This window comes from Nomascus leucogenys, chromosome 9 (genome assembly GCF_006542625.1).
Source record: "Nomascus leucogenys isolate Asia chromosome 9, Asia_NLE_v1, whole genome shotgun sequence".
NCBI classification, from domain to species: Eukaryota; Metazoa; Chordata; class Mammalia; order Primates; family Hylobatidae; genus Nomascus; species Nomascus leucogenys.
Genome location: NC_044389.1, coordinates 71,490,866 through 71,514,570, shown reverse-complemented (window position 1 = coordinate 71,514,570; position 23,705 = coordinate 71,490,866). Strand labels below are relative to the sequence as shown.

Genomic DNA, 23,705 nt, shown 5'->3' with positions numbered 1-23,705 from the left:
ATTATCTATTATTTTGCCTCTAGTAACTTAGAGATGCAACAAATTAAAAAATATTCTGGAAGAAGCCAATGATGACTATATTTCAAGATGAGTAAAAGAGTCAGTAAAGTCATACTAAAGTCATCGTGGCCCATTTTTGAAATAGCAGTACCGAAGATAGACAAAGACTACAAATAACTTCATTAATAGGTACAAACGATTTGTTATTTGTCTGAATTCATAAGGAAATATAATCAGACTTATATTACTATTTGCTACAATTTTGTAGCAAATTAATCTTCATTATGTAATAATAAAATATTATGTAAAAATATTCAGCTAAATTCATTTAGTAAAAAAATCTACTATCTGCCAAGTTTATGGAAATGTGAAATTTTGGTGATGGGTATACGGAAGTTTGTTGTGATAGTGTCTCTACTTCTGTATATGTTTGAAAAAAATCATAATAAATATTTTTAAAAGCAAAGCATCATTTAAGTGAAAATGATTTTCAATCTTCTAAAAACACAGTGAACCGGAAAATTGATCCAAATGTTTCTTTGTTATATAAAGACTATATTAAAATCCTACTGCAAAGTAAAAGAAAAGCAGGCTATATTTGGGGAATAATAAATAGTTCAGCATTGCCAGGACATTAAGTAGGTATGTAGGGGTGAGGAGAAAATCCTGAAAAAATATGGAAATAAATCTAGATAATGAAAGTGAGAGGTCCAGAGACCTAAATTCAGTCAAATCCAAGTTATGTCAAATGTGATTGAAATCTGACAGAATATTGCAGGAAGGAATTGAGTACACCTGCTCCATCTAAGATTAGATTTAAAGAAATACAACCATGTGTTTTATACAGAGCTGTATCTAAATAAAGTGCCTCCAAAGTCTTCAACAGTGATAATTGAGCACCCAGTACTATAAGGTGATTCAATGATGAAAAACAGATATCGCACCCAGGCTCATGGATCTATAGTGTAATTGAAATTAGACAAAGTGAAGTAGAAGAGACACATGGATGCACCTAAAAGCAAAGACTTACCTCAGAGGAGGACAGGATTTGTCCATGAGCACAACAGCATGGCCAGATTTTCATATATTTATTTTGACAGGATTTTTTCTAGTCATTCATTCACTATTCAAAAAGATCATAAAATAAACTTTACTTTCTTATTTTTAAAAATAGTTTTTAGCTGTTGTCTTTAGTCTGCTTGAGCTGCCATAACAAAATACCACCGACTGGGTGGCTTAAACAACAAAAATTTATCTTCTGACAGTTCTAGAAGCTGTAAGTTCAAGGTCAAGGTGCTAGAAGTGTCTGTTTCTGTTGAGGCCTCTCACGTTGGCATGCAGATGGCTACCTTTTCACTGTGTCTGCACATGCCCCTTCCCCTGCGTGCACACTCCTGATGTCTCTCCCTCTTCTTACAAGGACATTAGTCCTATTGGATTAGGGTCCCACCCTTATTACTCTTTTAACCTTATTTACTTCCTTAAAGGCCCTGTCTCCAAATATGGTCACACTGGGGATTAGGACTTCAAAATGTGAATTTTGAGGGTACATAAGTCAGTCCATACTAGCTTTAAAGCCTAAAAGGTCCTCCATTTAAAGGTTATAATTGGGGCTGGGCGCAGTGGCTCATGCCTGTAATCCCAGCACTTTGGGAGGCCAAGGCGGGCAGGAGTTTGAGAACAGCCATCTCTGTTGGCTGACCAACAGAGATGAAACCCCATCTCTACTAAAAATACAAAAATTAGCCAGCGTGGTGGCACATGCCTGTAGTCGCAGCTACTCAGGAGGCTGAGGCACGAGAATCTCTTGAACCTGGGAGGTTGAGGTTGCAGTGAGCCGAGATCGCACCACTGCACTCCAGCCTGGGCGACAGAGCAAGACTCTGTCTCAAAAAATAAATAAATAAAAATAAAAATGAAATAAAGTTATAAGTAGACATATACCCCGAAAGCTAGGTTAATGGATATAAAAACATAGTTTGCAAAAGACCTAGCATTTGGTAGGACAACAGGGTGATTAGAATAAAAAATAAATTAATTATACATTAAAAATATCTAAAAGAGTGTAATTGGATTGTTTGTAATACAAAGAATAAGTGCCTGATGGAATGGATACCTCATTTACCGTAATGTAATTATTATGCATTGCATGCCTGTATCAAAATATCTCATGTACCCTGTAAGTATATACACCTATCGTGTACACACAAAAGTTAAAAATAAATAAAAAACAAACAGAAAAAAAGGCTAGGAAAACTATGAAGAGTGATAAGAGGATAGAATTTAAATAGTAAAATAAATAATTTTTGAGTTTTGGAATTACACCAAATTGATCCAGCCACCCACAGAAGGCACTGCTCTCAGTGCGTGGAGGGGAGGGATTGAGGAGCATGTGCATGAGTATACATGCTTGCATTTAGTCCCTATCAGCCTCTCCTCCTGTCTTCAATTACTTTGTACTTAGAATATCTCTTAAAATGTGCATAAATCTTTTATATAATTTTACTAAATATATATTTTCACATTAAAGTTGTAGAAAAAAGACTAAAATATAGTGTTAAAAATTACCAAAGATAGTATAACTTTGAAAATATTATGATAGTATTTAATTCATAATTTTTCCTCTGTTATACCCTGTCTAAAGATATGAATTTAGATTTCAGAATAAATATTTAATGTTATCTTTCATTTTGGGATATGGTTGAGCCAGTAGTAAAATATGATGTGTATTTTTACTCTTTAGAATTCATTTATTTCAAGATACAGTTTTAGGTGTTTAGGGAGGTACATTAACTCACTCATACCACGAAGGAGGAGAATAAAGACTCATTTATTTGTTCCTTACCACGCCATGGTGCTGTGCTGATGGTTTTATTTGTTCCATGATATTGTTTCTTTTTTTTTTTAACTCAGTTTGCTAATTTACTTTTGTGAAAACCTATTATAGGAATGCTTAAGATATTAATACTTAAAACTGTTTCATGAACATCAAATTAATTAAATTCTATAATTATGACATTCATATCTACTTCTACAACTGTGTCATGAAAGAGGTCTGTACTTGGAAGTAACAAATCCAGATTTCAGTAAAAATGCTTTGTACTCCATAGTTTTTATTAACTTATACAATTTCTACTAAGATTATTAATAATTCAGTGAGATTGAAATACACATTTCTACACTACTAAAATGGAAGATATAATTCCTTTTTAGATTTTTCTCCATACACTGTATTAATTTATATATTTTAAATATATATATATATTTAAATATCTACTGTGAATAATAGGAAATTTTTGTATAAACTTGCACTGTTCTCCCTGTTTGAATACAAATTACTTTTGGTAAAATACAAAAGCTGTCCATTGGTAAAACAGCCCTTGCCAATTTGCCTCTAGGAATTATTTCTCTTTCAGTGTGATTTATTTGGCACCAAGCAGTCCCAGGAGTGGCACTCTGCTCAGATTTTGATCAGAGATGCAAACTGGAATTTCTGGGCACTCTTTGGATTTCCTAGGTACAATATGATGTAGTTAGAGTATCATTAAATGACCATTTGATCTTTTAAAGTAAAATTAAGCTTTTTTCTCAATTCAAGGGGACTTACCAACAAAGAAAATATTCCTTCTGGGTTCAACCACCTTGATGATTGTATTTTGAATACTCAGGAAGTCGAAAAAGTACACGAAAATACTTCTGGTTGTGCTGGAGAAAGGAGCAAGCCTAAACGTCAGAAATCCAGTACTAAATTTTCTGAGCTTCATGACAATCAAGATGGTCTTGTGGTAAGTGAATATGTCTATAAAATTTTACTTGTTAGTAAATGTTACATCTCTTTGCTTTGTAAAAAAATTAAAAGTAATTTCGGTCTTCAGTTTTATAACATTATAGAATATGAGTTCTGGAAGAGACCTTAGAGCTACTAAGTGTATGTATATTTGTATTTGTTTTTAATAAATACAAAAATTAAGGCCAAGAAATATTATATTCTACAAAGGAACAAGAGGCACCACACACTCTGATTTCCATTGTTTTTTTCTCTTTTTTTTCAAGCATTTTTAAATTTTGTTTTTGAAATAAAATTGCCAATAAAGCATTTTTTCTTCTTTTTCCCCCATTCGATTTGTTCTTGTCTAAGTGAATATGTTTTATAAATTAATGAATGAACTTAAAGCAAGGTGAAATACACAGTGAAAGAGGATCAGCTATCTTCGTGTTCAGAAATCTCTTCATGTTCAGACATTTCGTTTCAAATCTATACTCTTTTAAAGTATTTTCTTCCAAGTTAATCAGAAACAAAAAGAAATTAATCCCTATGTAGTTGCCTCAGACCTGGATCTTGGATCGTTAATTCAATACATAGTATAAGTTTTTACAAGTGGTTTAATCAATGGCTAAATATTTGTTCAGTATAACTATTAACATTCATCATCCTTCTTCCTTTATGCATTAGTTTCTCTGAAAAATAAGCCACAAAGTCTGTCCCTTTGGTTAAAAAAAAAACAACAAACCCAAAAACCTGAAGATAAATTTTATAACATGACATGAACTGGAATCCCTAATAAAAATAGGCAATATCCTCTCCTACTATTTGGTGTGCAAATCCTCTGACGTACTTTGTCTCTGACCAGTTTTTAGCTCCATGCTGTGTTTTTCATATATTCAATAAAATTCATGGGCCACCTATTTTCTCATTGTCAATTTCTGCATGTGCTCGGAGAAGATTTCTAATTTTTCCATAAGTAAAATATATGTAAATGCAAATCTAGGATTTTTTTTCCCCCATAATGTCTGGATGCATTGTTTCTGGAAATAAACTGATCAGCTAGAGTGAACAGAAATAATCATCTACCTCGGACTTACTGGTACAATTCTCAAAGAATTTATAGTTTGGAATCATGACACACTATTTTTTAACACTGATGATTTCATTTTTGTTGTTAAAAGTAAATATTTAAATAAAATAAATGTATTAACTTCATTAGCTCTCTATTTGGCCCATGATTTGCTTATCTGCCAAAGAGATATCTGGGGACTGAAAGTCTGAGACTTGGCTTTATAGTGTGAAAAGAAGCTATGAAGCAGGCTTCTCAGTTTGAATCCCTTTTTACATTCATTTAACCCATTAATTTTTTTCCACCAAGAATAATGTCTTAAGTTAGATAGTAATAGTTAATGAAAGTGGAAAAGTACATTTACTCCTTAGAATATGTGTTTACTGATAAAACTATGGACATGGTCTGTGCTGAAAAGCACTGGGATGGAAGATCCTAATTCCATTTGGGGTTTTTTATGTGAAAGAATTTGCCCCTACCTCAATTGCCAGTTTCCGCATTCCAGGATTGTGCATGTCACATGTGAGCTCAGTGGACCGTGTCTTTGTTGCAATGAATAACTTAAAACCCTGCCAATACAACTTAGAAGAAAAACTTCCTCATCTGTAAAGTGAGGGTGTTCTCAAAGATGTTTTCCAACTCTTATATTCCATGAATTTAAAAATCTAATCTTTGCAAGTAACCACAGAGCAAAGAGCCAGGGAACACAACGACGACTAATATTAAGACTACATCCGGAATGTTAAGTTGTGTATCTTCACTTCCCCCTTATTTTTAACCTTCTAATTCTACTCTCCCCAACTTTCCTCCAAAACCTTTCCCTAGCCCCTTTTAAGTTCTTTACATTCTGACCAAACATTTGTTTCTAGAGCTTAAAAAAATTATACATAATTATATGTCATCTATGTGGCAGGAAATAGTTTAGATCCTGTGGATACAGTAGTGAGAAAAACAGGTAACAATTTCTGCCTTCCTGGAGCTTACATTCTAGTCAGGAAACAGACAATAACCAAGATAAATAAGTAAAGAATAAAGTATATTAGATAGTGATAACAACTAGAAAGAAAAAAATATGCAGGGAATGGGGACAGGAACTGTGAGGGGGCAAGGGATACAGTTTTAAATAGAATAATCAGAGGAGACCTCTCCAAGAATTTGACACTTGAGTATAAAGAACTAGAGGAAGTAAGGAAGCCAGACTTACTGATGGAATCACAAGGGCTCTGAGGCAATTGTTTTCTGGAATATTCAAGGAACCACAGAGACAACATTATGGTTGGAAACGTGAGCAAAGTGAAAGAGGGAATGGAAAGGCAGGGCACGTTAAATAGATCTTTATAGATCCTTGTAAGGACCCCTCCTTTATTCTGGGTGAGATGAGAAGCCATTGAGTTCTCAGTAGAACAGTGACCTGGCTTACTTAAATTTGGTGATGCTTTGTTGAGAACAGACAATTAGCAGGCAAGGGCAGAAGCAGAGAGACCAGTTAGGAATCATTACAGTCATCTGGGTTTGAGATGATGATGGCTTGAACTGAGGTGATACAAGAGCCAGCTATATGGACTCATGGGCTGTACCCTTCACTGGTCTAGGGAGCACTGTTCCCATCAACTAAAACATGAATGGTTCCCCCTGGAGTTGTGCACTGCAGTGGTGAAGAGGTGGGGTAAGAAAGTGAATGTATTTTGAAGATAGAATTGACAAAATCACCTGACAGATTCAATGTGGGGTATGAAAGCAAAAGAGGAGTCAAAGATGATTCCAAGATTTTTGGCCTGAGCAGCCGGGAGACTGGTGTTGCCAATTTCCTGAGATGAGGAAGATAGACATTTTGGGAGTCATATCCTAAGTTCAGTTTCTGACATGGAAAGACTGAGCTGCCCATTAGACATCTAAGAGAAGAGATATTAGAGGCAACTGGGCTTCTGGGCCTAGAGTTTCGGGAGAATGTCCTCCTTAGAGATACAAATGTGGGAGTCATGAGCATTGTAAATGACATTTAAAGCCAGTACACTGGCTGAGATAACCAAGGGAGTGAATATGGATAGAAAAGGCCTTCGCATAAGGCCTTGAGGCAGAGAATGGGGAGATGAGAAGCCAGCTGAGGAAACTTAAGCAGCAGCCAGAGAACTAGAAGAAAAATGAGGTAAGTTTGGTGTCTTAGAAGCCGAGTAACCAAGGGACTCAAAGAGGAAGGAGGATCAGATGATAGGTCAAGTAGAAGACTGCGAGTTCAACCATTGAAATTAGCAAAATGTAGCTCCCTGGTGATCTTCGTAAGAATAGTGTTGGTAGAAAGATGGGAGCAAGAGCCATTTTCAGGAGAAGATGGTAGGAGAGTAACTGAAGACAGTGAGTAAATGGCTTCACAGTGATCTTGCTGGCCCACAGCAGAGCCAAAGAGGAGAATATGGTGTAGATCTGGAAAAGTGTCTTACAGATTTTGTGTCTTTACAGTGGGAACTATCTGGCTCCTTTCTCTCTCTGTCCTTTGCTTCTCGAGGATATCATGACCAGCAGAGACCGAGAAACTACAGATAATTCAGAGCTCAGAAATCAGGGGCAGTGAGGTACCAGTCTGGGCATCAGACTGCACTGCCTTATCTCAAATTATTGCCACAATTTCAACCTTTCCCTTTCCTTAAACCCCAAGCTCATACCTGTCCCCTTCCTTCTCTCCCAGAAGAAAACCTTATCTCCTCTTTTGCTTTGAAGAGCTGAAATGACCAGCTTCTGTTTCAACTTCCCTCACTTCACTTCCGAATTTCTCTAGCTCTCTGTCTATTTTATTTTCTTATCTGCTCAAATGACAAAGTAAGTTTCCTAAATTCTAAAACTAACCTCTAAGGTGAAAAGCATCTTTGGAAATTCTATTTTTTACATCCATCTCCCAGCCTACCTCACACCGGCATAAAAACATATTTACCCATGCACACTTCCTCTCTATTGGCTCATCTCCATTGGCCTAGAAAAAAAAGTCTCTATCTCCAAACTTCCACTCTAGGGCAGAGTTTAATACTTTGAGTCAAAAATCACAACACATTCATGCATTTTATCCAATAATCCTACTTCTGCTACTCCGTTCTAGGTGCATAATCCCTTTTGTTTGCTTGTTTGTTTGTTTGTTTGTTTGAGATGAAGTTTCACTCTTATTGCCCAGCTGGAGTGCAGTGACACGATCTCAGCTCACTGCAACCTCCCCCTCTGGGGTTCAAGTGATTCTTCTGCCTCAGCCTCCTGAGTAGCTGGGTTTACAGGCGCACACCACTATGCCCAGCTAATTTTTGTATTTTAGTAGAGATGGGGTTTCACCATGTTGGCTGGGCTGATCCCGAACTCCTGACCTCAACTGATCTGCCCGCCTCGGCTTCCCAAAGTGCTGGGATTGCAGGCATGAGCCACCACACCCGCCCACTAGGTACATAATCTTAAATATAAAAAAAACCGTATATATTAATTTGCTCACCGCAAGGCTATTTATAATCATGGAGAATTAGAAGCAATTTAAATGTTCAGAAGTAGAAGAGCAGATGAGTAACATTTGTATGTCAACTCAGTAAAATATTCCGCAATGATTCAAAATTATAGTTATGAAGATTATATAATAAAATAGAAAATATTTGACAAGTTATATTTTAAGTGCTTTTCATATATTCTCAATTTTAATCCTCCCAATAATCCATAGGTAGATATTATTATTCCCATTCTAATCATGAGGAAAATTAGGCATAGGAGATTAAACAACTAGGTCACACGTAAGTGGTGGAGCTGGGATTCCACTGTACTGCCCTTCAATATAAAAATAGGTTATGAAGCAATATCTACAGTGCATGCATATATATGTATGATATAGTCATTCCTAGGAAAAAAGGCTAAAAGGATATATAGCTAAATGTGATTGTGTGATTGCATTATGGTGGTGGCAGTAGTATTAGAAGTAATTGTTTCTCTTCTCTCCAAATATGTTCTGTGTGATTATATGAATTCTATAATATTACATTTAATATATAAAAATCAAAACAAAGTCTATAGGTCTCTTATCTATGAACAACTTCCTTTTAGTTTCATGTGTACATGAAATCTCAGTCAAGGTTCAAGAAAGGAGAATAGGTCTTGTAATCATACCTGAATTTCACTTCCAACTATCTCACTTCATAGCTATGGCAAGTAAAGCACGTTACTTAGCCTTTTACTTCATCTGTAAAATAGCAGTTTTTTGTGAGATTGTGTTTTTTTTGTGAGATTTAAATGCAACTAAATGTGCTAAATAATAGGTAAAACTGAACACAGTAAATATGTTTCTGCTTCCTCTGCTCTGATGGCCAATCTCTTTTCTTCATTTTACCACCACACATTTTGGACAGTCTGTACTTGTTAGTTTCAGTTCTTCTATTTTTTTTTTAAGAGGCAGAGTCTCACTCTGTCATCCAGCCTGGAGTACAGTGGCATGATCAAAGCTCACTGCAACATCCAACTCCTGGGCTTAAGGGATCCTCCTGCCCCAGCCTCCCAAGTAGCCGGGACCATAGGCATGTGCCACCACACCCAGCTAATTTTTAAAATTTTTTGTAGAGACAGAGTTTCACTATGTTGCCCAGGCTGGTCTCACACTTCTGGCCTCAAATGATCCTCCCACCTCAGCCTCCCAAAGTGCTGGGATTACAGGAGTGAGGTGCCATGCCCAGACCCCATTCTTCTTTTCATATTTATACATGAATCCCTACAGTCTAGATTCCATCCCCAACCCCAACCCAAACCCCAATCCCGTTCTCTACAGAACCTTTCTTAATGTCTCTACTGGTCTTTTGTGCTATGACTGGTCCCTGTGCTATGACTTCATCTAGTTCTTGGCCTCCTCAAGGCCTTGGGGTGTTTGATACTTTGTGGCTCTTTGTCTGAACCCTTTCTCGCTTGGTCTGAATGATGTTGACCTCTCCTTGTCCTCATACCACAATGACTGTTTTCTTCTTTGCTGTATCCTTCCTTGGCTAAGCTCCCATAAATCATGCTTGGATCTAAATGTTACCTAGATTTTTGTCTCATATCTCTTTTCTATCTGAACTTTCAGAGCTTCTCCAGTTCTATGGTTTCAGTTGTCACCTCTCTACAAATGACTTACAAATTAACATTTGATGGATTCTGTCTGCAGTTCACCTCAGAGAATACTTTAAAGTCAACATGTTGAAACCAAACTCATCATCTCCTCAATCTCTTTTTCATTCAAGAATCCGATCTGATTCAATCACATCATCATCTCCTTAGTCCTTTCCTTTTCCTCACCTCCATCCTTCCTTCAACATTTCAATCATGTGTCAAATTTAGTTGATTCTGCTTTTTAAAAAAATATTATGTGCATCTCCTTTCCCTTTTTGCATTGCCATTACATAGTTGAGGCTCTTACTGTAACTAGTCTGGAATACTGAAACAGTCAGCCAACATGTCTCCAAGCCTCTTCTACTCACTTTCCTCTCCAGAACATGTCTGCTGCTACAAAACAATTATCTACGTAATGCAGCAATTTTCAACCATTGTTTTCAGTGTGACACAACTCGCAAGAACTCCTGTCAAAAACCACATGACCATGATTTTCTGGGTGGTATCAAATATAATGTAAAAAAGCCCAACAATGTGAACCACTGACTTAAAATTATTTATTCCTTCAATCACAACAACAACTAACTATATGATAAGCACTATTTTCAACACTAAGGACACAATGTGATCAAAACAGACACACACTCTGCCTTCCTGAAGTTTACAGTCTCATAAAATGAGATAGATAAGAAAGAAATATCTAGTTAGATGGCAATACATGCTGTGGAGAGAAATAAGGCAGGGTAAAGAGGATGGAAAGTGGTAAGAGGTAAAGGATCGATATCGTAGAGGACATTCGAGTCAGGCCTCACTGAAAATGATGCCTGTGCAGAGACCTGAAGGAGGTGAGGGAATGAGCCATCAGGATATCTGGGGAGAGAAAATCCAGGCAGAGGGAGCAGCATGCTGAGCCTCTGAGGACAGGCAAGAGGTGGCCATGGTTAGAACAGAGTTGAGAGGAGCATTGTAGGAGATGAGGTCAAAGATGTAGCAGAGATCCTGATCACCTAAAGCTTCATAGCCATTTTTAAGACTTTAGCAGTTACCTTAAGTAGGATGAGGAGCCACAGAGGATTGAGAGGGGAAGGAAGCCATTTTGTGACATACCTTATGAAAGGATCACTCTGGCAACTGTGTTAAGTATAGTGCATGGGGTGATGAGAAATGGATAAGGACTAAAGTAAAATAATTGACATAATCTAGTAAAGAATTCAACTAGGCAGTTAGATATATTAATCTGGAGGTCAAGGGAGAGATGAAATAAATAATTTTGGAAGTCTTTGGCACACAGTTGGTTTTTAAAGCCTTGAGAGTGGATAAGCTGACACCAAAGGACTGAGTACAAAGGGTAAAAAGAAAGGGTCCAAGGACTAAGCCCTGAGACCAACCAAATTTAGGGGGTAAGCAGATGAGAAGGGAGCACCACAAGGGACTAAGAAGGAGCTGCTGCCAATCTCCAGTGCAACATGGAGGCAAGAGCCTCATTAGATTTAGGTCCAGAGAAAATTAGAAGAAAGAAATTGGAATAGGGAGTGAGTGATAATTTCACATATATCTAGCTAACCCACAGCTACCTTGATGGGAGCTCTATCAGTGGGAAGAGGCGGGAAGAGCCTGATTAAGTGGGTTCAAGAAAGCCTAAGAGGAAATGAGTTGGATACTACAAGTATGGAAAGTCTTTGAACAGGTTTTGCCCTACAAGGGGGAAGAAAAACGAGGTAGCAGTTGGAGAGAATACAAGATGAAGACAGTTTTTAGAAGGCAGTGATGTTACAGAATATTTGTGTAAGACAAGCCAATAGAGAGGAGGAGATGACGATGCAAGAGAATTCATTGCAGGAGCAATGTTCTTGAGTCAGTGATAGGTGATGGAACCTAATGGACAAGTGGAGTGGTGTGATCATAAATCACTTTGATCTAAAGACCATCTCATCAAGAATTCCAACAGCTTTCCCCCACTGCCTCCTTTGCATAACACCAAAGGTCCATCTTTGTGTTCTAACCACAGCCTACCTTTCATCTATGATAAGTGAATACTCTTCTAACTTGTATCAGTCTCTTCATGTTTATACACACACCTAGGATTCCTTTCTTTTGTGTACTGTTGAGTAAGGAAAGAAGGCTATACATATTCAGTAGAAGCTGTACTTTGAGTATCCATACAACCATCTAATTTTTTACTTTCAGTAAGTATAGTATTCAGTAAATTACATGAGATATTCAACACTTTTGTTATAAAATGGGCTTTCTGTTAGATGATTTTGCCCAATTGTAAGCTAATGTAAGTGTTCTGACCGTGTTTAGGCTAGGCTAAGCTATGCTATTCAGTAGGTTAAGTGTACTAAATGCATTTTTGGCTTATGATATTTTCTAATTACCATGGGTTTATTGGGATATAACCTCCATGGTAAGTTGAGGAGTGTCCGTACCTGGTGAAGCATTGTATTGGTCAGGTCTGGAAGCCACATATATCACTTCTCACATCCCATTGGAGAACAGTTAGTCACATGGTTGTACCAGATCACGAGAGAGGCTGGAAAATGTATTGTTGCTGGACATCTAGCTACTTTATTACGGTGGAAGAAGTGTAGCATGGGTTTGGGTGGACAGCTAGCAAACTCATAGGCATCCTTTATGATACCAGTAGTTCTTTTTGAATATGAATGAGCTTATATAATTTTAAGCAATAAAACATAAAATGTACAAAAGGGTACAAAAAGGAATTCAAAAATGCCATTAATCCTTTCTTAACGAGACTCTATCAAATATTCTCCTTCTCTTAGAGCTCAAGGTTAGAATAATGAACCTGTTTTGACTAACAGCAGTCCTGTAGCCTTCAGATTGAGCTGTTTGTATATTGAGAGAGGCATTTTTGTGTGTGTCCTCTACTAAGGTTTTGTCAGCATTTTACAGTTTTAGAAGATGAATTTGTTTTTGTTCCAAGTGTTTTTAAGTGCTTCAGTCAGTGGTCAAACAGGTTTTGAGCCTAGCTTTCAACGCCAACACAGAGAGGGAGAAAGAAAAATAATCAAAAATAAATTCCACAGTCTAAAATGAACTTTTATCAAGGCTTTTGCTCTTTTAGACTTGAGGTTCTCTTTATAATTAAGGAGAATGGTTTTTAAAATTTAGTTCCTCTGACACCCCAAAATTATCAAAATAAATTATGTCATAGTGAATCTGTGTTTTGAAAGTCATTGATAGGACTTACATGAGTCAAAATTTTATGGATTATAAACTAGGCTTTATCTGGTTGAAAATAATTGCAATACAAGAAGCAACTTTATTAAATTAGACCTAAAGTCACAATCTTGTTCTTTGCTGCTTTTTTAAAATTACTTATTACCTTTAAAAGATCCCAAATTTAGAAGAGGAATTAAAATAAAAGTTAATGCAATAAAACACTTCCACAATATTCTATTACTTCAACCTCTAATCAATGAAAACATTAATGGACTACTCTTTTTACCACACCTGGTAGGGATGTGTTTGGGACATAAAACAGTTTAAAACCTTCAAAAGACAATGACTGAATATTTTCTTATCAGAGAAGTACTATTAGCACCTACAGCACATTTGAAGGTCTAATGGCATACTTCTCAAAAGCATTCTGCATTTCAGCATTATTTTGACCTGTACATTACACTTTTCCCTTCCCTCATCTTAGTGAAGTAGAGAGATTACTGATCTATTTCTTTATCTTAATCATTCCTCCCTAACCCCAAGACAAAGAATACAAATTAGAATCTACAAAATGTATTGTGCCCATGGAAATACATAGTTTTGTTACTGTACTTGTAGATATTTACTACCCTTTTTAGTTTCATTCTGAAAAAAAAAAATGCTTTCCGGGTTGTAACATTCTTCAGATTTTCCATTTCTAAAAGATATAGGTGCAACCCAGCTACCTTAGGAAATGAACACTGCGTACCTTCGTGCTGTTTTAGTGAAACCAGACAATGAATATTCAGCAGTCTCAAATGTGTACAGAAATAACATGACAATTAGAATTACTAAAAAGCCTTAGAGAAGAATATTGAACAATATTGGAAATCAGCCCTTGTGAACTACGTCTACAAAACCTCAAATCATTGGAGAGTTCTTAAACATATGGATAAAGCATGTAAAAAGTGGTAGGGATGGAGTTGAAGAAGTTAATACTTGTTTTAACACTGGAGATCAGCTAAGACTTCTCACATCTCACAACTGCTTTTTGCAAAGCTTTCTATTGTGTGACCTAACTAACTTTATTCTGTAGTTCCTAACACCTGTATCAATTACATTTTGGTTCCTCTGTTTAAGAAAAAAAAATCAATCTTCTAACGTCTTCTAAATGAAATATCTCTAAATTTATATAATGCTATTATGGTTTATTTTCTGTTCACTCTTATTCTTCCTGAATATTTCTTTTTTATTTTATTTATTTTTTTCTTTTAAGCTATCTCCTACAGGAAGGATCTGAATATTTCTTAGCCTTGATCTGAAAATGTTTAGTTATTTGGAAATAGTCATTTACATGTAATTATGAATGTATCATTTCATTGGCACTGTTGTGAAGTGATCTGAAGATAGAGGATTGTGCTTTCCTTTGGAATTCGCGTTTCAGAGCTTTAGGAAAACCTAATACTATTGCACTAGATCTTACACTAAAGATTCTGATACTCTATTGAAGATTACCAGTGGGAACAAAGATTCTTTGTCATAGATACAACCCTTTTCATCAGGAAAGTCACATTCAGGTAGTAAGAGCAATTATTCTTGATTTAATGGGAGCCATTTTATAAAGGCCTCTTCTAACTCAAACTTTAGAGGTATGAATATAATTGAATGTTGTAATTTTTAATTTCTCAGATCCATTCTAAAATTATCTACGTGTGTAAATTAATGCCCAGTATTCTAGTATTCTAATGGCAGACACAAACACTGTATTTCCTGTTTTTGGGACAGTGTCTTAACTGTGAACAAGTAACAGTAAAATATTTTCCTTGGAGATATTATAACAAATAACAATAAAATATTTTCCTTGGAGATATTATAGCTTCAGAAACAATAACATCAACACTTCATTAATTATATTAATAATAATATTCATTAAATGTACCAGGCAGTATTCTATACTTTTTTTTTTTTTTTGAGACGGAGTCTCACTCTGTCGCCAGGCTGGAGTGCAGTGGTGCATCTCGGCTCACTGCAACCTCCGCCTCCCAGGTTCAAGCAATTCTCCTGCCTCAGCCTCCCAAGTAGCTGGGACTACAGGCATGTGCCACCACAGCCAGCTAAGAGATGGGGTTTCACTATGTTGGTCAGGATGGTCTCGATCTCTTGACCTCATGATCTGCCCGCCTCAGCCTCCCAAAGTGCTGGGATTACAGGTGTTAGCCACCATACCCGTCATTATTCTAGTACTTTACATATTATTTAATTCTCATGACCACCCTATGTTAACTATTGTTGCCATCTTCATTTTCCAGATGAGGAAATTAAGGCTCAAGTAGGGTCATATAATTGGCAAATGGTGGAACTGGAATTCTAACCCAAGTATTCTGATTCAGAGCCACTGTCATAACTATTATGTTATATTATCTCCCTTTGTTTCTATTCTTTAATGGAGCCCAGGGTGTCAAACTGAGAATTCCAGGCAAATTGGCCAAACCAACATAAGTGGAAAATAATTCAGCTATCTACAAAGCCAAAGATTTGTTTTCTGCTCTATATGTTTATTTCGTGGAGATCGTTGTAAATGCCAATTTCATGGGATTATTGTGAACCTTAGATTTACTTAGTAAAGGGTTTTATTATAATGGGATGTTATTGATAGGTAGATGAACATATGTACTTTCATATATGTACAATTTGATGACACAGGATGAGTGGATTATGCTTAATATCCTTTTAATGCAGATATAAATCTGAGTTCAACAAAATTCAGGTCCAAATTTCCAAGGCAGCTATGTTTTTGAGTTTGCTGAATTCAGATATTCTCTTGTTTGCTTATTTGTAATCTCCCTTCAAGGAAATGGCTTACTTATTCTGTGCCAGTCACCTGAATGATATTTAGAAAGCATTGGCCATATTCGCAGAGGCAGTCAAAAATATCTTACATATATGCCTCCTGGTAAGCATTAACCCCACCTGGTCAGCTGAAAATACATACTATTCAAATTAGGTTTTCTGTCTTTACTTTTTCCATCTTGGCTAATATAAAGATTAACATTAAATATTGTAAAAAGAAAGGTTCTTAAATTTTCGTTTCTGTTTATAGATATTTTACAGCTTCGGTATAAGCTACATGTTACTCTAGATAATATTGGCAGTATACACTGAGTATGTATATGTGTGTGTGCATATATATGTAGATACATATATCTACATATATGTGTATACTCCACCTTCAATCTTATCAATGTACACTGAATATACATAAATGTGTGTGTGCATATGTATATATACGTTCTTATATAGATAGATAGATAGAGAGAGAGAGAGTAAATGTTACATCAGTTTCTGATGAGATTCGATGTCAGATTCCTCAATTCTAAGTCTGACCCACCCTGATTCTCTAACAGTCTGGGTTTTGCTATTTAGCTGTCCAATGTGGATAATACCTAACAGAGACATTATAGAGCACAATGGCCATTTCCGTGATGCTGTCACGTATCTTTGTTAAAAGGATGATAAAGTTCAATACACCATTCTATGCAAGCAGGATATAATAAACTGTCATAATTTTACTAGTTTAAACAAAGATAAAAATATGAGGACTAGAATTAGTTTATATATGTGTATTATTTGATTTTTCTATTTTAAAGAAAGGAGGGTCTGCATTGCATATTTCTTACCATTCCTATTAGGCAACCAATAATGGTTCTGTTACAGAATATGGAAAGTCTCGATTCCACACGATCTCATGAGAGAACTGGACCTGATGATTTTGAACGGATGTCCGATGAAAGGTAATTTTAGAATTGTCTCCTAATATTCTTTCCAAGGACAGGAAAAGGTTATTTTCATGTAATGCAATGTGAATTATAAGAACTAAAAAGAATGGAATTAAAGGACTATATATTTACCAGCAATACTTTATAGCAAGGAAAATGCTTAGAATAGAAAATCTATCATAGTGCTATTGAAGGCAAATAACTATAGTCATGTTTATTTGTGTTTCCAGTTTGCTTTGTTTTGATTAATTTTTTGTTTTGTGTTTTGTTTTTGAATTTTACAAGTATTTGGCTTAGAGCTACTCAACATACTCTTAAAATCATAATATCAGTGGATGAAAAACATTGTTATAAAACAAGTAGATATTTTATGATTTTTTTGTTGTTGCCGTTATTTATAGGAAAGGAAATGAAAAAGATGGTGGACACACTCAGCATTTCGAGGTGAGTAGCTAACAAGCAAGAGTAAGACTGTGACGGGGCTGTTCATACACTCTTGAGTGTACCTCTGAAATATTAGTCTGCCAATAAGGGACATTGAGATAAGTAATATGACTGTGATGGATTAGAAAGGCAAATACCAAACTTAAAGATTCCTTGAGAAATCATAAGAGCTCATTATTTACCTTTGTGAATTATTTTGTTTTGCTTATGATGATAAACTTTAATAGCACAGGGATTTCTCTTTAGATTTTCTATAAAGTAAAACAAAACAAAAAGCTAAAGCTACTGGTTTTATTTTCCACAATTTGATGCATTTTTTAAGTGATCAAAATATATAGGTAGTGAGTCTTAGTCACAAAGATTAGGTCATGAATCTTCAAATTAACACAAATTCACTTTGAGTTACTTAATCCAATTTGTTTGCTGAGTTTCGTCTCTCATCCTAAATAAACATTGGAGAAGAAAAGTCTCTCACCTCCCTTATGTCATCTGTATCTTCAAGTTTCATTTACTTTCCTGACCTCCCACTTGTCCTCTCAGGCATCACCATGCTGACCCAAGTATTTGGTTTCCCTTGCTCCCAAGTCCAGCTTCCATTCAGTGTGCTGAGCATCATTTTTAATTCATGTATGTGTATGCAATCTACTACCTCCAAATACTTCCAACTCCACCTTCAATCTTATCAGTTTTCCTTTTCAAGAATTAAAGTTTTTCTTAACCTACTTTTAAATTCTGACTCTTGATATAAAGAGAACATTCCCTCTAACCCAATAATTCTTAATCTCTGTTGGGCACGGACCTAATTCACTGATGGATTTATTCAACAACATATATTAAATCCTACTAGGTACAGGTACTGTGCTAGGAGCTGGGATTTAATGACAACCACAGTCTATTCCCCCATGGAGTTTTACAGCATAGCAGCTTAAAAATCAGAAAGCTATAGACCCTCTTAGAAAATTGTATTATCATTAAAAAATGTGCATAAAATTCCTAGAAACTGATCACCACTCCCTGAACACACGCTAATGCTGTAGACTCCTCATATCTCCTGTATTCAATTCTTGTCATATATATACTTCTTCACCAGATAATTTAGCCAGATAATAGGAGGGGAATGCTTCCTCTTTCTGATCTCACAGCTTCTGAGCTACTTTTTTCATCTACTTCCAACTCATTTTTGCCTCCTTCCTTGGGACCCAAGCAACAAGCTGACATTCTTTCCTTGTCTCTAGGCATCTTTTTAAAGATCATGTTTCCCCCATGATACTGTCAAGTTGTGTTTTGTTTTTTATGGTTTTATCCTTTCACTGCCATCTTCCTCTGCTCACAGCAAGCACCTACTCATCTCCTATCTAACATGATTTTAAAGAAAATCGCTTTGCCAGTCTCCTGGAGAGGTCTCCTCAGTTCTTTCCTTTTATGCGTGTTTTCTTTTATGAGATAAAAGGGAATAAAAGTAACTTTTGTGGATGGACTTCATAGCATTAACTCATAAATTCTAAGTAGCACACAAACTAAATGGCAAACTAAACTGAACTCAGTCTGCCTTGGTCTTTGGTGGACAGCTCCCAGGGCAGTGGATTAATCATGGGGAAACAATCTCACATCCTTCTTCCATGTGCCAAGTCCTCTTCTTATGTGTGTTACCCATGTGCAGCCACCAGTCAGTGCCCAGTGCCACTGCTGGCACTGCTTAGGCATTCACTAATAATAACATGATGGTTTCAGTTAGGAGATAAAATTGAACTAAAATCTAGACTAAGCTCTCCATGTCACCTTTCTACCACAGCTGCACCAAAGGAGAAAAATAAGACATCATTCCACAAGATTGGGATGATTTCTACTTGTGAAAGCATGTGCTTCTTTCACTGAAGGAAATTTGTCTTATTCCATAAAAACAGTGAAAAGAACTGTTTTCCATTTTGTAAAGCTTTTTCCCTTGTTTCAGTGTGCTGTTAGTTATTACTTTTTAATATATGTAGTACTTCCTAAAACTTACACCACCCAATATTTAATCTAGTTTTCTAGTAAAAACATCAATAATCTTTCATTTTCAGTGATGAAAAATAAGTCTATACTTTGGTTACTCCTCCTAGAGTTCTGTTTAACCAGTATTTATTTTGTTTCAGGTCTCATTGCATAAGATTGAGACATCAGATTTTACATGCCCACTATTGAATATATATTGTAATATTTCTAATTTCGTTTTCCATTAAGACAGACTTCGTCCTTATTGATATTTTCATTTAAAATTCTCCTTGTAAACTCTCAGATTCACATAAGATAACATAGCAAACAACAGCTCTTGGGGAAAGGTGATTTTTTTTGGGAGGACTACTATTTCCATTAGAATGAGGAACATTTGTTTTCAGCCTCAGAAATGCTCTTTAGAGACAGGCAGAGAGAGGCTTCTCTTAGATCTGCTGCTCAAAGGCAAATGAAGTTACAACTGTGACCCCAGTTTTTAAATAATCAGTTTGCAGCCTTTAACGTGTTTTGTTTGAAGATATGTGTTGAAAGTGAACATGGGCGTATCCCATTGTTTCATATCTTTTTAATTTATTTTAATTATGCAACTAATCTTGTCCAAAAAGAGATTCTCCTGAGATCTCAGATGGGCATTGGTCAATAACAGTTACCCATTTCTATTTCATAAGAGTTCCTTATGTGGTTTGGATTAAGATTTGTTTAGTGACACACTGGCAATGAGAAAAAAAGTCAAGAGTCACTTTGAAATGTCCAAAATTAAAGTACATTTTCTTCAGGAAGGTTCAGAAAGGCTGACATTTTAATAAAGTATCCTGTCTGGGCAATGTGAAATGAGATAACATAAGGAAGAGCCTGGCACCCTGCTCCCTGGGCATGCAAAATCTCGAGTCTTTGTTCTTCTGTGTATTATTAACTCTTTTAACAAACTACAAGTATCCAGAAGAGAGGTCATCCTTAAAACTAGCAATTCTAGATTCTAAAAGATATCCCTGAAATTACAGATTTTCAGAGTTCTGTTTCCAAGGGAGTTTATACTTTACGCTTCAATTTAATCCCTATTTTCTATGATGAAAATATTTTATACTTCTCTATAAAATCCAGAATATTAAAACTAAAACCTTACAATGAATCTCTGTTGAGAAGTCAAAACAAGTAAGAATTATTAACTGCATGTGAGGGAATTACATTATCTGGGAGAGATCATTTTATGTCAGAATTACAAGGTCAGTGAAGTGTTAAGTTCTTTCAAAATATTTTTACATTCTTTATGCTTTCTAAGCCTACTGCTTAAGAGAGCTTAGAAGCATACCTTTGATAACAAACAAGACATTCATAATTTAAAAAAAAAAAAGACTAGTTCCATGTTTCTTATCCTGCTTCAAAAAAAAAGGAAAAGAGAAGAGAGAAAGAAGGAGAGAAGACAAGGCTTTTCAATCAAGACTGAGAATTAATATTAGTTATCACAAGATATTAAGTGCAGGCTTTTATTTGCCCTGAAAAAGTGAATTTCTGAAAAGTATTTATGGAATGGATGACTGTTATTTTGACTTCACTGTTTTCATGGAAGCTTTAGGACTTTGTTTTAATATTATAACCAGAAAAATTAACAAGCTCTATTTACTTCAAATTCGCTTCCAAATCAATCCAATAGCCAAAGCCTAATGAAGCTTTGGAGTTCACATGGATTTTGAAAATTTATTTCCACTTTCCTTTATTGTCAGGCAGAACAAAAAATGTTTATGGTTCTGGGTAGTTCTTCTGTTAATACTGTAGTTTCTTCCTGCGAAAACTGCATTATACAGCATACTTTCTGATATTGTCATTCCTGGCTCTGTAAACTATTAGGCCACTTAACTATATCCTGTGCAGGGCAATGGAAGGAATAAAACAAAAATTCACCAACTATTTGAAGCCAGAGAAAGAGCAGGATCCAATAAAGCCTGGGGATAGAAAAAGGTGGGTCCAGCTGGACAGGGACAAGTCTTGGCAAAGATTAGACTGATAGCTTCATAATTAATGGCTCCTTGACCTGAATGTGAAATGTTACCTGAGGCCCCGGGAGAGATGAGCTCTCTTCACATTTGCCCCCTAGCATCCTACGTTTCTTTTATAAGAATACTTGGCACTTGTATGTTCAGTGTCTCTCTCCTGCACCAAATCCCTTACCTTGCTTGCTACTAAATTCCAGTGCCAAGGACGTATATGTGTTCAATAAACGCTTGCCAAATATATGAATGAATGAATGAACGAGTGGGAAAGGGAGGTAGGGTATAAATGGAAATAGCATTGTTTATAGTTCCTATAGGTTGTTTTATACACGTTTTTCATTTTAATCTTCACAAACTTTACAAAGTCTTGTTCCTGTATTCGAGGGAAAAAAAAAAAAGCTGAAGTTCAAAGAAGTTTACTCACTGAAAGTCTTGCAGCTAGTAAAGCTAGTATCTAAACGTGAGTCTCTGCCACTAAAACCCATCCTAATATGCCATACTCTTGTTGTCTCACCTAAGAGCCAAACACTAAATTTGTTTCAGTACACAAATATTTGGTGTGTTTTCATATAGTGCAGCATTTTTGACAATGTTTAGTGTATGACATCACAGTACAAGGATCTTGGAGTTGAAAATTGTGAAATTAATTTCCTTACTTTGTGATTTAACAGAAGATATTAGACATGTAAACAACAAAAGTTGAAACCAAAAATATTTTTATATTTGAGAATGCTTTTGACATTTTAACCTTAATGATCTAGTAGGAGAAATAGATAATATTCGCAATACTATATGAAGAGCCCTGTTAGAGAGGATGGAGCAACTGGGCAAGGTGCTTCACCCAGACTAGGCTAACATTTGAAGGCACAGCAGTTTTTATGCTAGTGTTTACAGAGCCTGAAGAACTTCACCATGGGCCATAGGACATAAGACAGCCTCCCTGGCACCCACATGCACAAAAAACCATCAGCAGTCTGCAGCCCCGGGCAAGGCAACCATGTCACATCATAGACCAGCAGGGCCAAAAGTTGGGAGTTGGGCAAGTAAGAAAGCAACCTCAGGGATTGATGGGAGCACAGCAGGACAGGGCCAGCCTGTACGTGCATTTCCACATGCAGTTAGGGTGTGCTGTGCTTAGTGTGTCCAGGGCTGTGCCAGCTGGTGTAGGTTTGTGTAGAAGGGATCTCTCCACTGCTGTGCCACAAATCAGCCAGGAAGTATAGAAGCTCATGTAAGTTGACATAGGTCTATGATGTGAATGACCTAGTGCCTCATTATATATGACACATCCTCATCCTCTGTTTATGGTGGCTCTGGCTGTCCTTTGCTGGATTCCAGAAACACTGACCTCTGTACTATTCCTGAAACATAGAAAAACTGACCATGCCTCAGGGCCTTTGCACTTGTCTTCTTTCTTCCTGGAATACTCTTTCCACAAATGGCCCACTTTCTCACTTCCTGTCACTTTATCACAGAGACCATCCCTAACCACTCAATATAAAACAGAGGCCTCAACTGCTACCACCAACATCCCTCTTACTTTATTTTCCTTTTACTTTTTATACCCCTTTATTTTTCTCCAGAGCCCTAACAGTTTTTTGTTGACTAATTATCTTCTCTGTAAGACTCATTATGACAGAGATTTTATTTTGTCCACCATAGTTTCCCCAGTGTGTGAAAAAAACATCTAGCAAATAGTAGGTACTGAAAAATCATTTCTTTTGAATTAATAAGTTTTTTCTTTGTATCTCTAGAGACATAATAGGCAGCCCGATTATGCCATAATATTTATTGAATATATAAGTATATAATACTTAGCCCGGCATATGAGGCCTTTCACAGTCCAGCATCTACTTAGCTGACACCCTTGTCATGTCCCATTCCCCCTTCCTGTCCTAAGGGCTGGTCACCGTGAAACTCTTCTCTTGCTGTGGCCCAGCATGCCACGCTCTCATGCCTGCATTTGCATTTGTTATTCCTCCTTCCTTCTGTGTGATGTGCCGTCCTCCCTCACCCCTCCAGCCCACACCTATCTGCCCCCAAATTAAAATTTCTGTTGCTGATTCATGATGGATACACTAGTGGCTCTTTTCACTAATATTTTTTCATAATGCATTTAACATTGTCTTCCATCCTTTGTTGTAGTATGCTTCCCCTCAAATTGCAATTGTATTTGCCTTGTCTCCTATTCTTCTCTCTAGCAATTTTGAGGTGTGCCAGTGTTTTATTCATTTGTCTTCATACGGTGTCAAATAGTAGTAGAGAAAGAATGATGCTTCCATTTGTGTCTCTCCTGCCCCCAGACACCATGCTGAAGGCCCTTCATACCTTCTGACAGATCTTCGAAAGAACTTTGCAAAATTGGTATCACTTATGCCATTTTAAGTGTTAGGTAACAGAGGCTCAGAGAAGGG

At 36.4% G+C, this 23,705-nt stretch overlaps 1 protein-coding gene across 7 annotated transcripts in view; it reads left to right on the top strand.

Moving 5' to 3' along the window:
• FAM13A (family with sequence similarity 13 member A) overlaps positions 1-23,705 on the top strand; it is a 330,683-nt gene that overhangs the window by 272,571 nt on the left and 34,407 nt on the right. For all 7 annotated transcript variants that reach the window (XM_030819119.1, XM_004089016.3, XM_004089015.3 and 4 more), the window contains 3 exons: positions 3,599-3,785; positions 16,806-16,882; positions 17,269-17,311. In XM_030819119.1, coding sequence (XP_030674979.1) covers positions 3,599-3,785; positions 16,806-16,882; positions 17,269-17,311 — 307 coding nt within the window. The remainder of the gene's footprint in view (positions 1-3,598; positions 3,786-16,805; positions 16,883-17,268; positions 17,312-23,705) is intronic.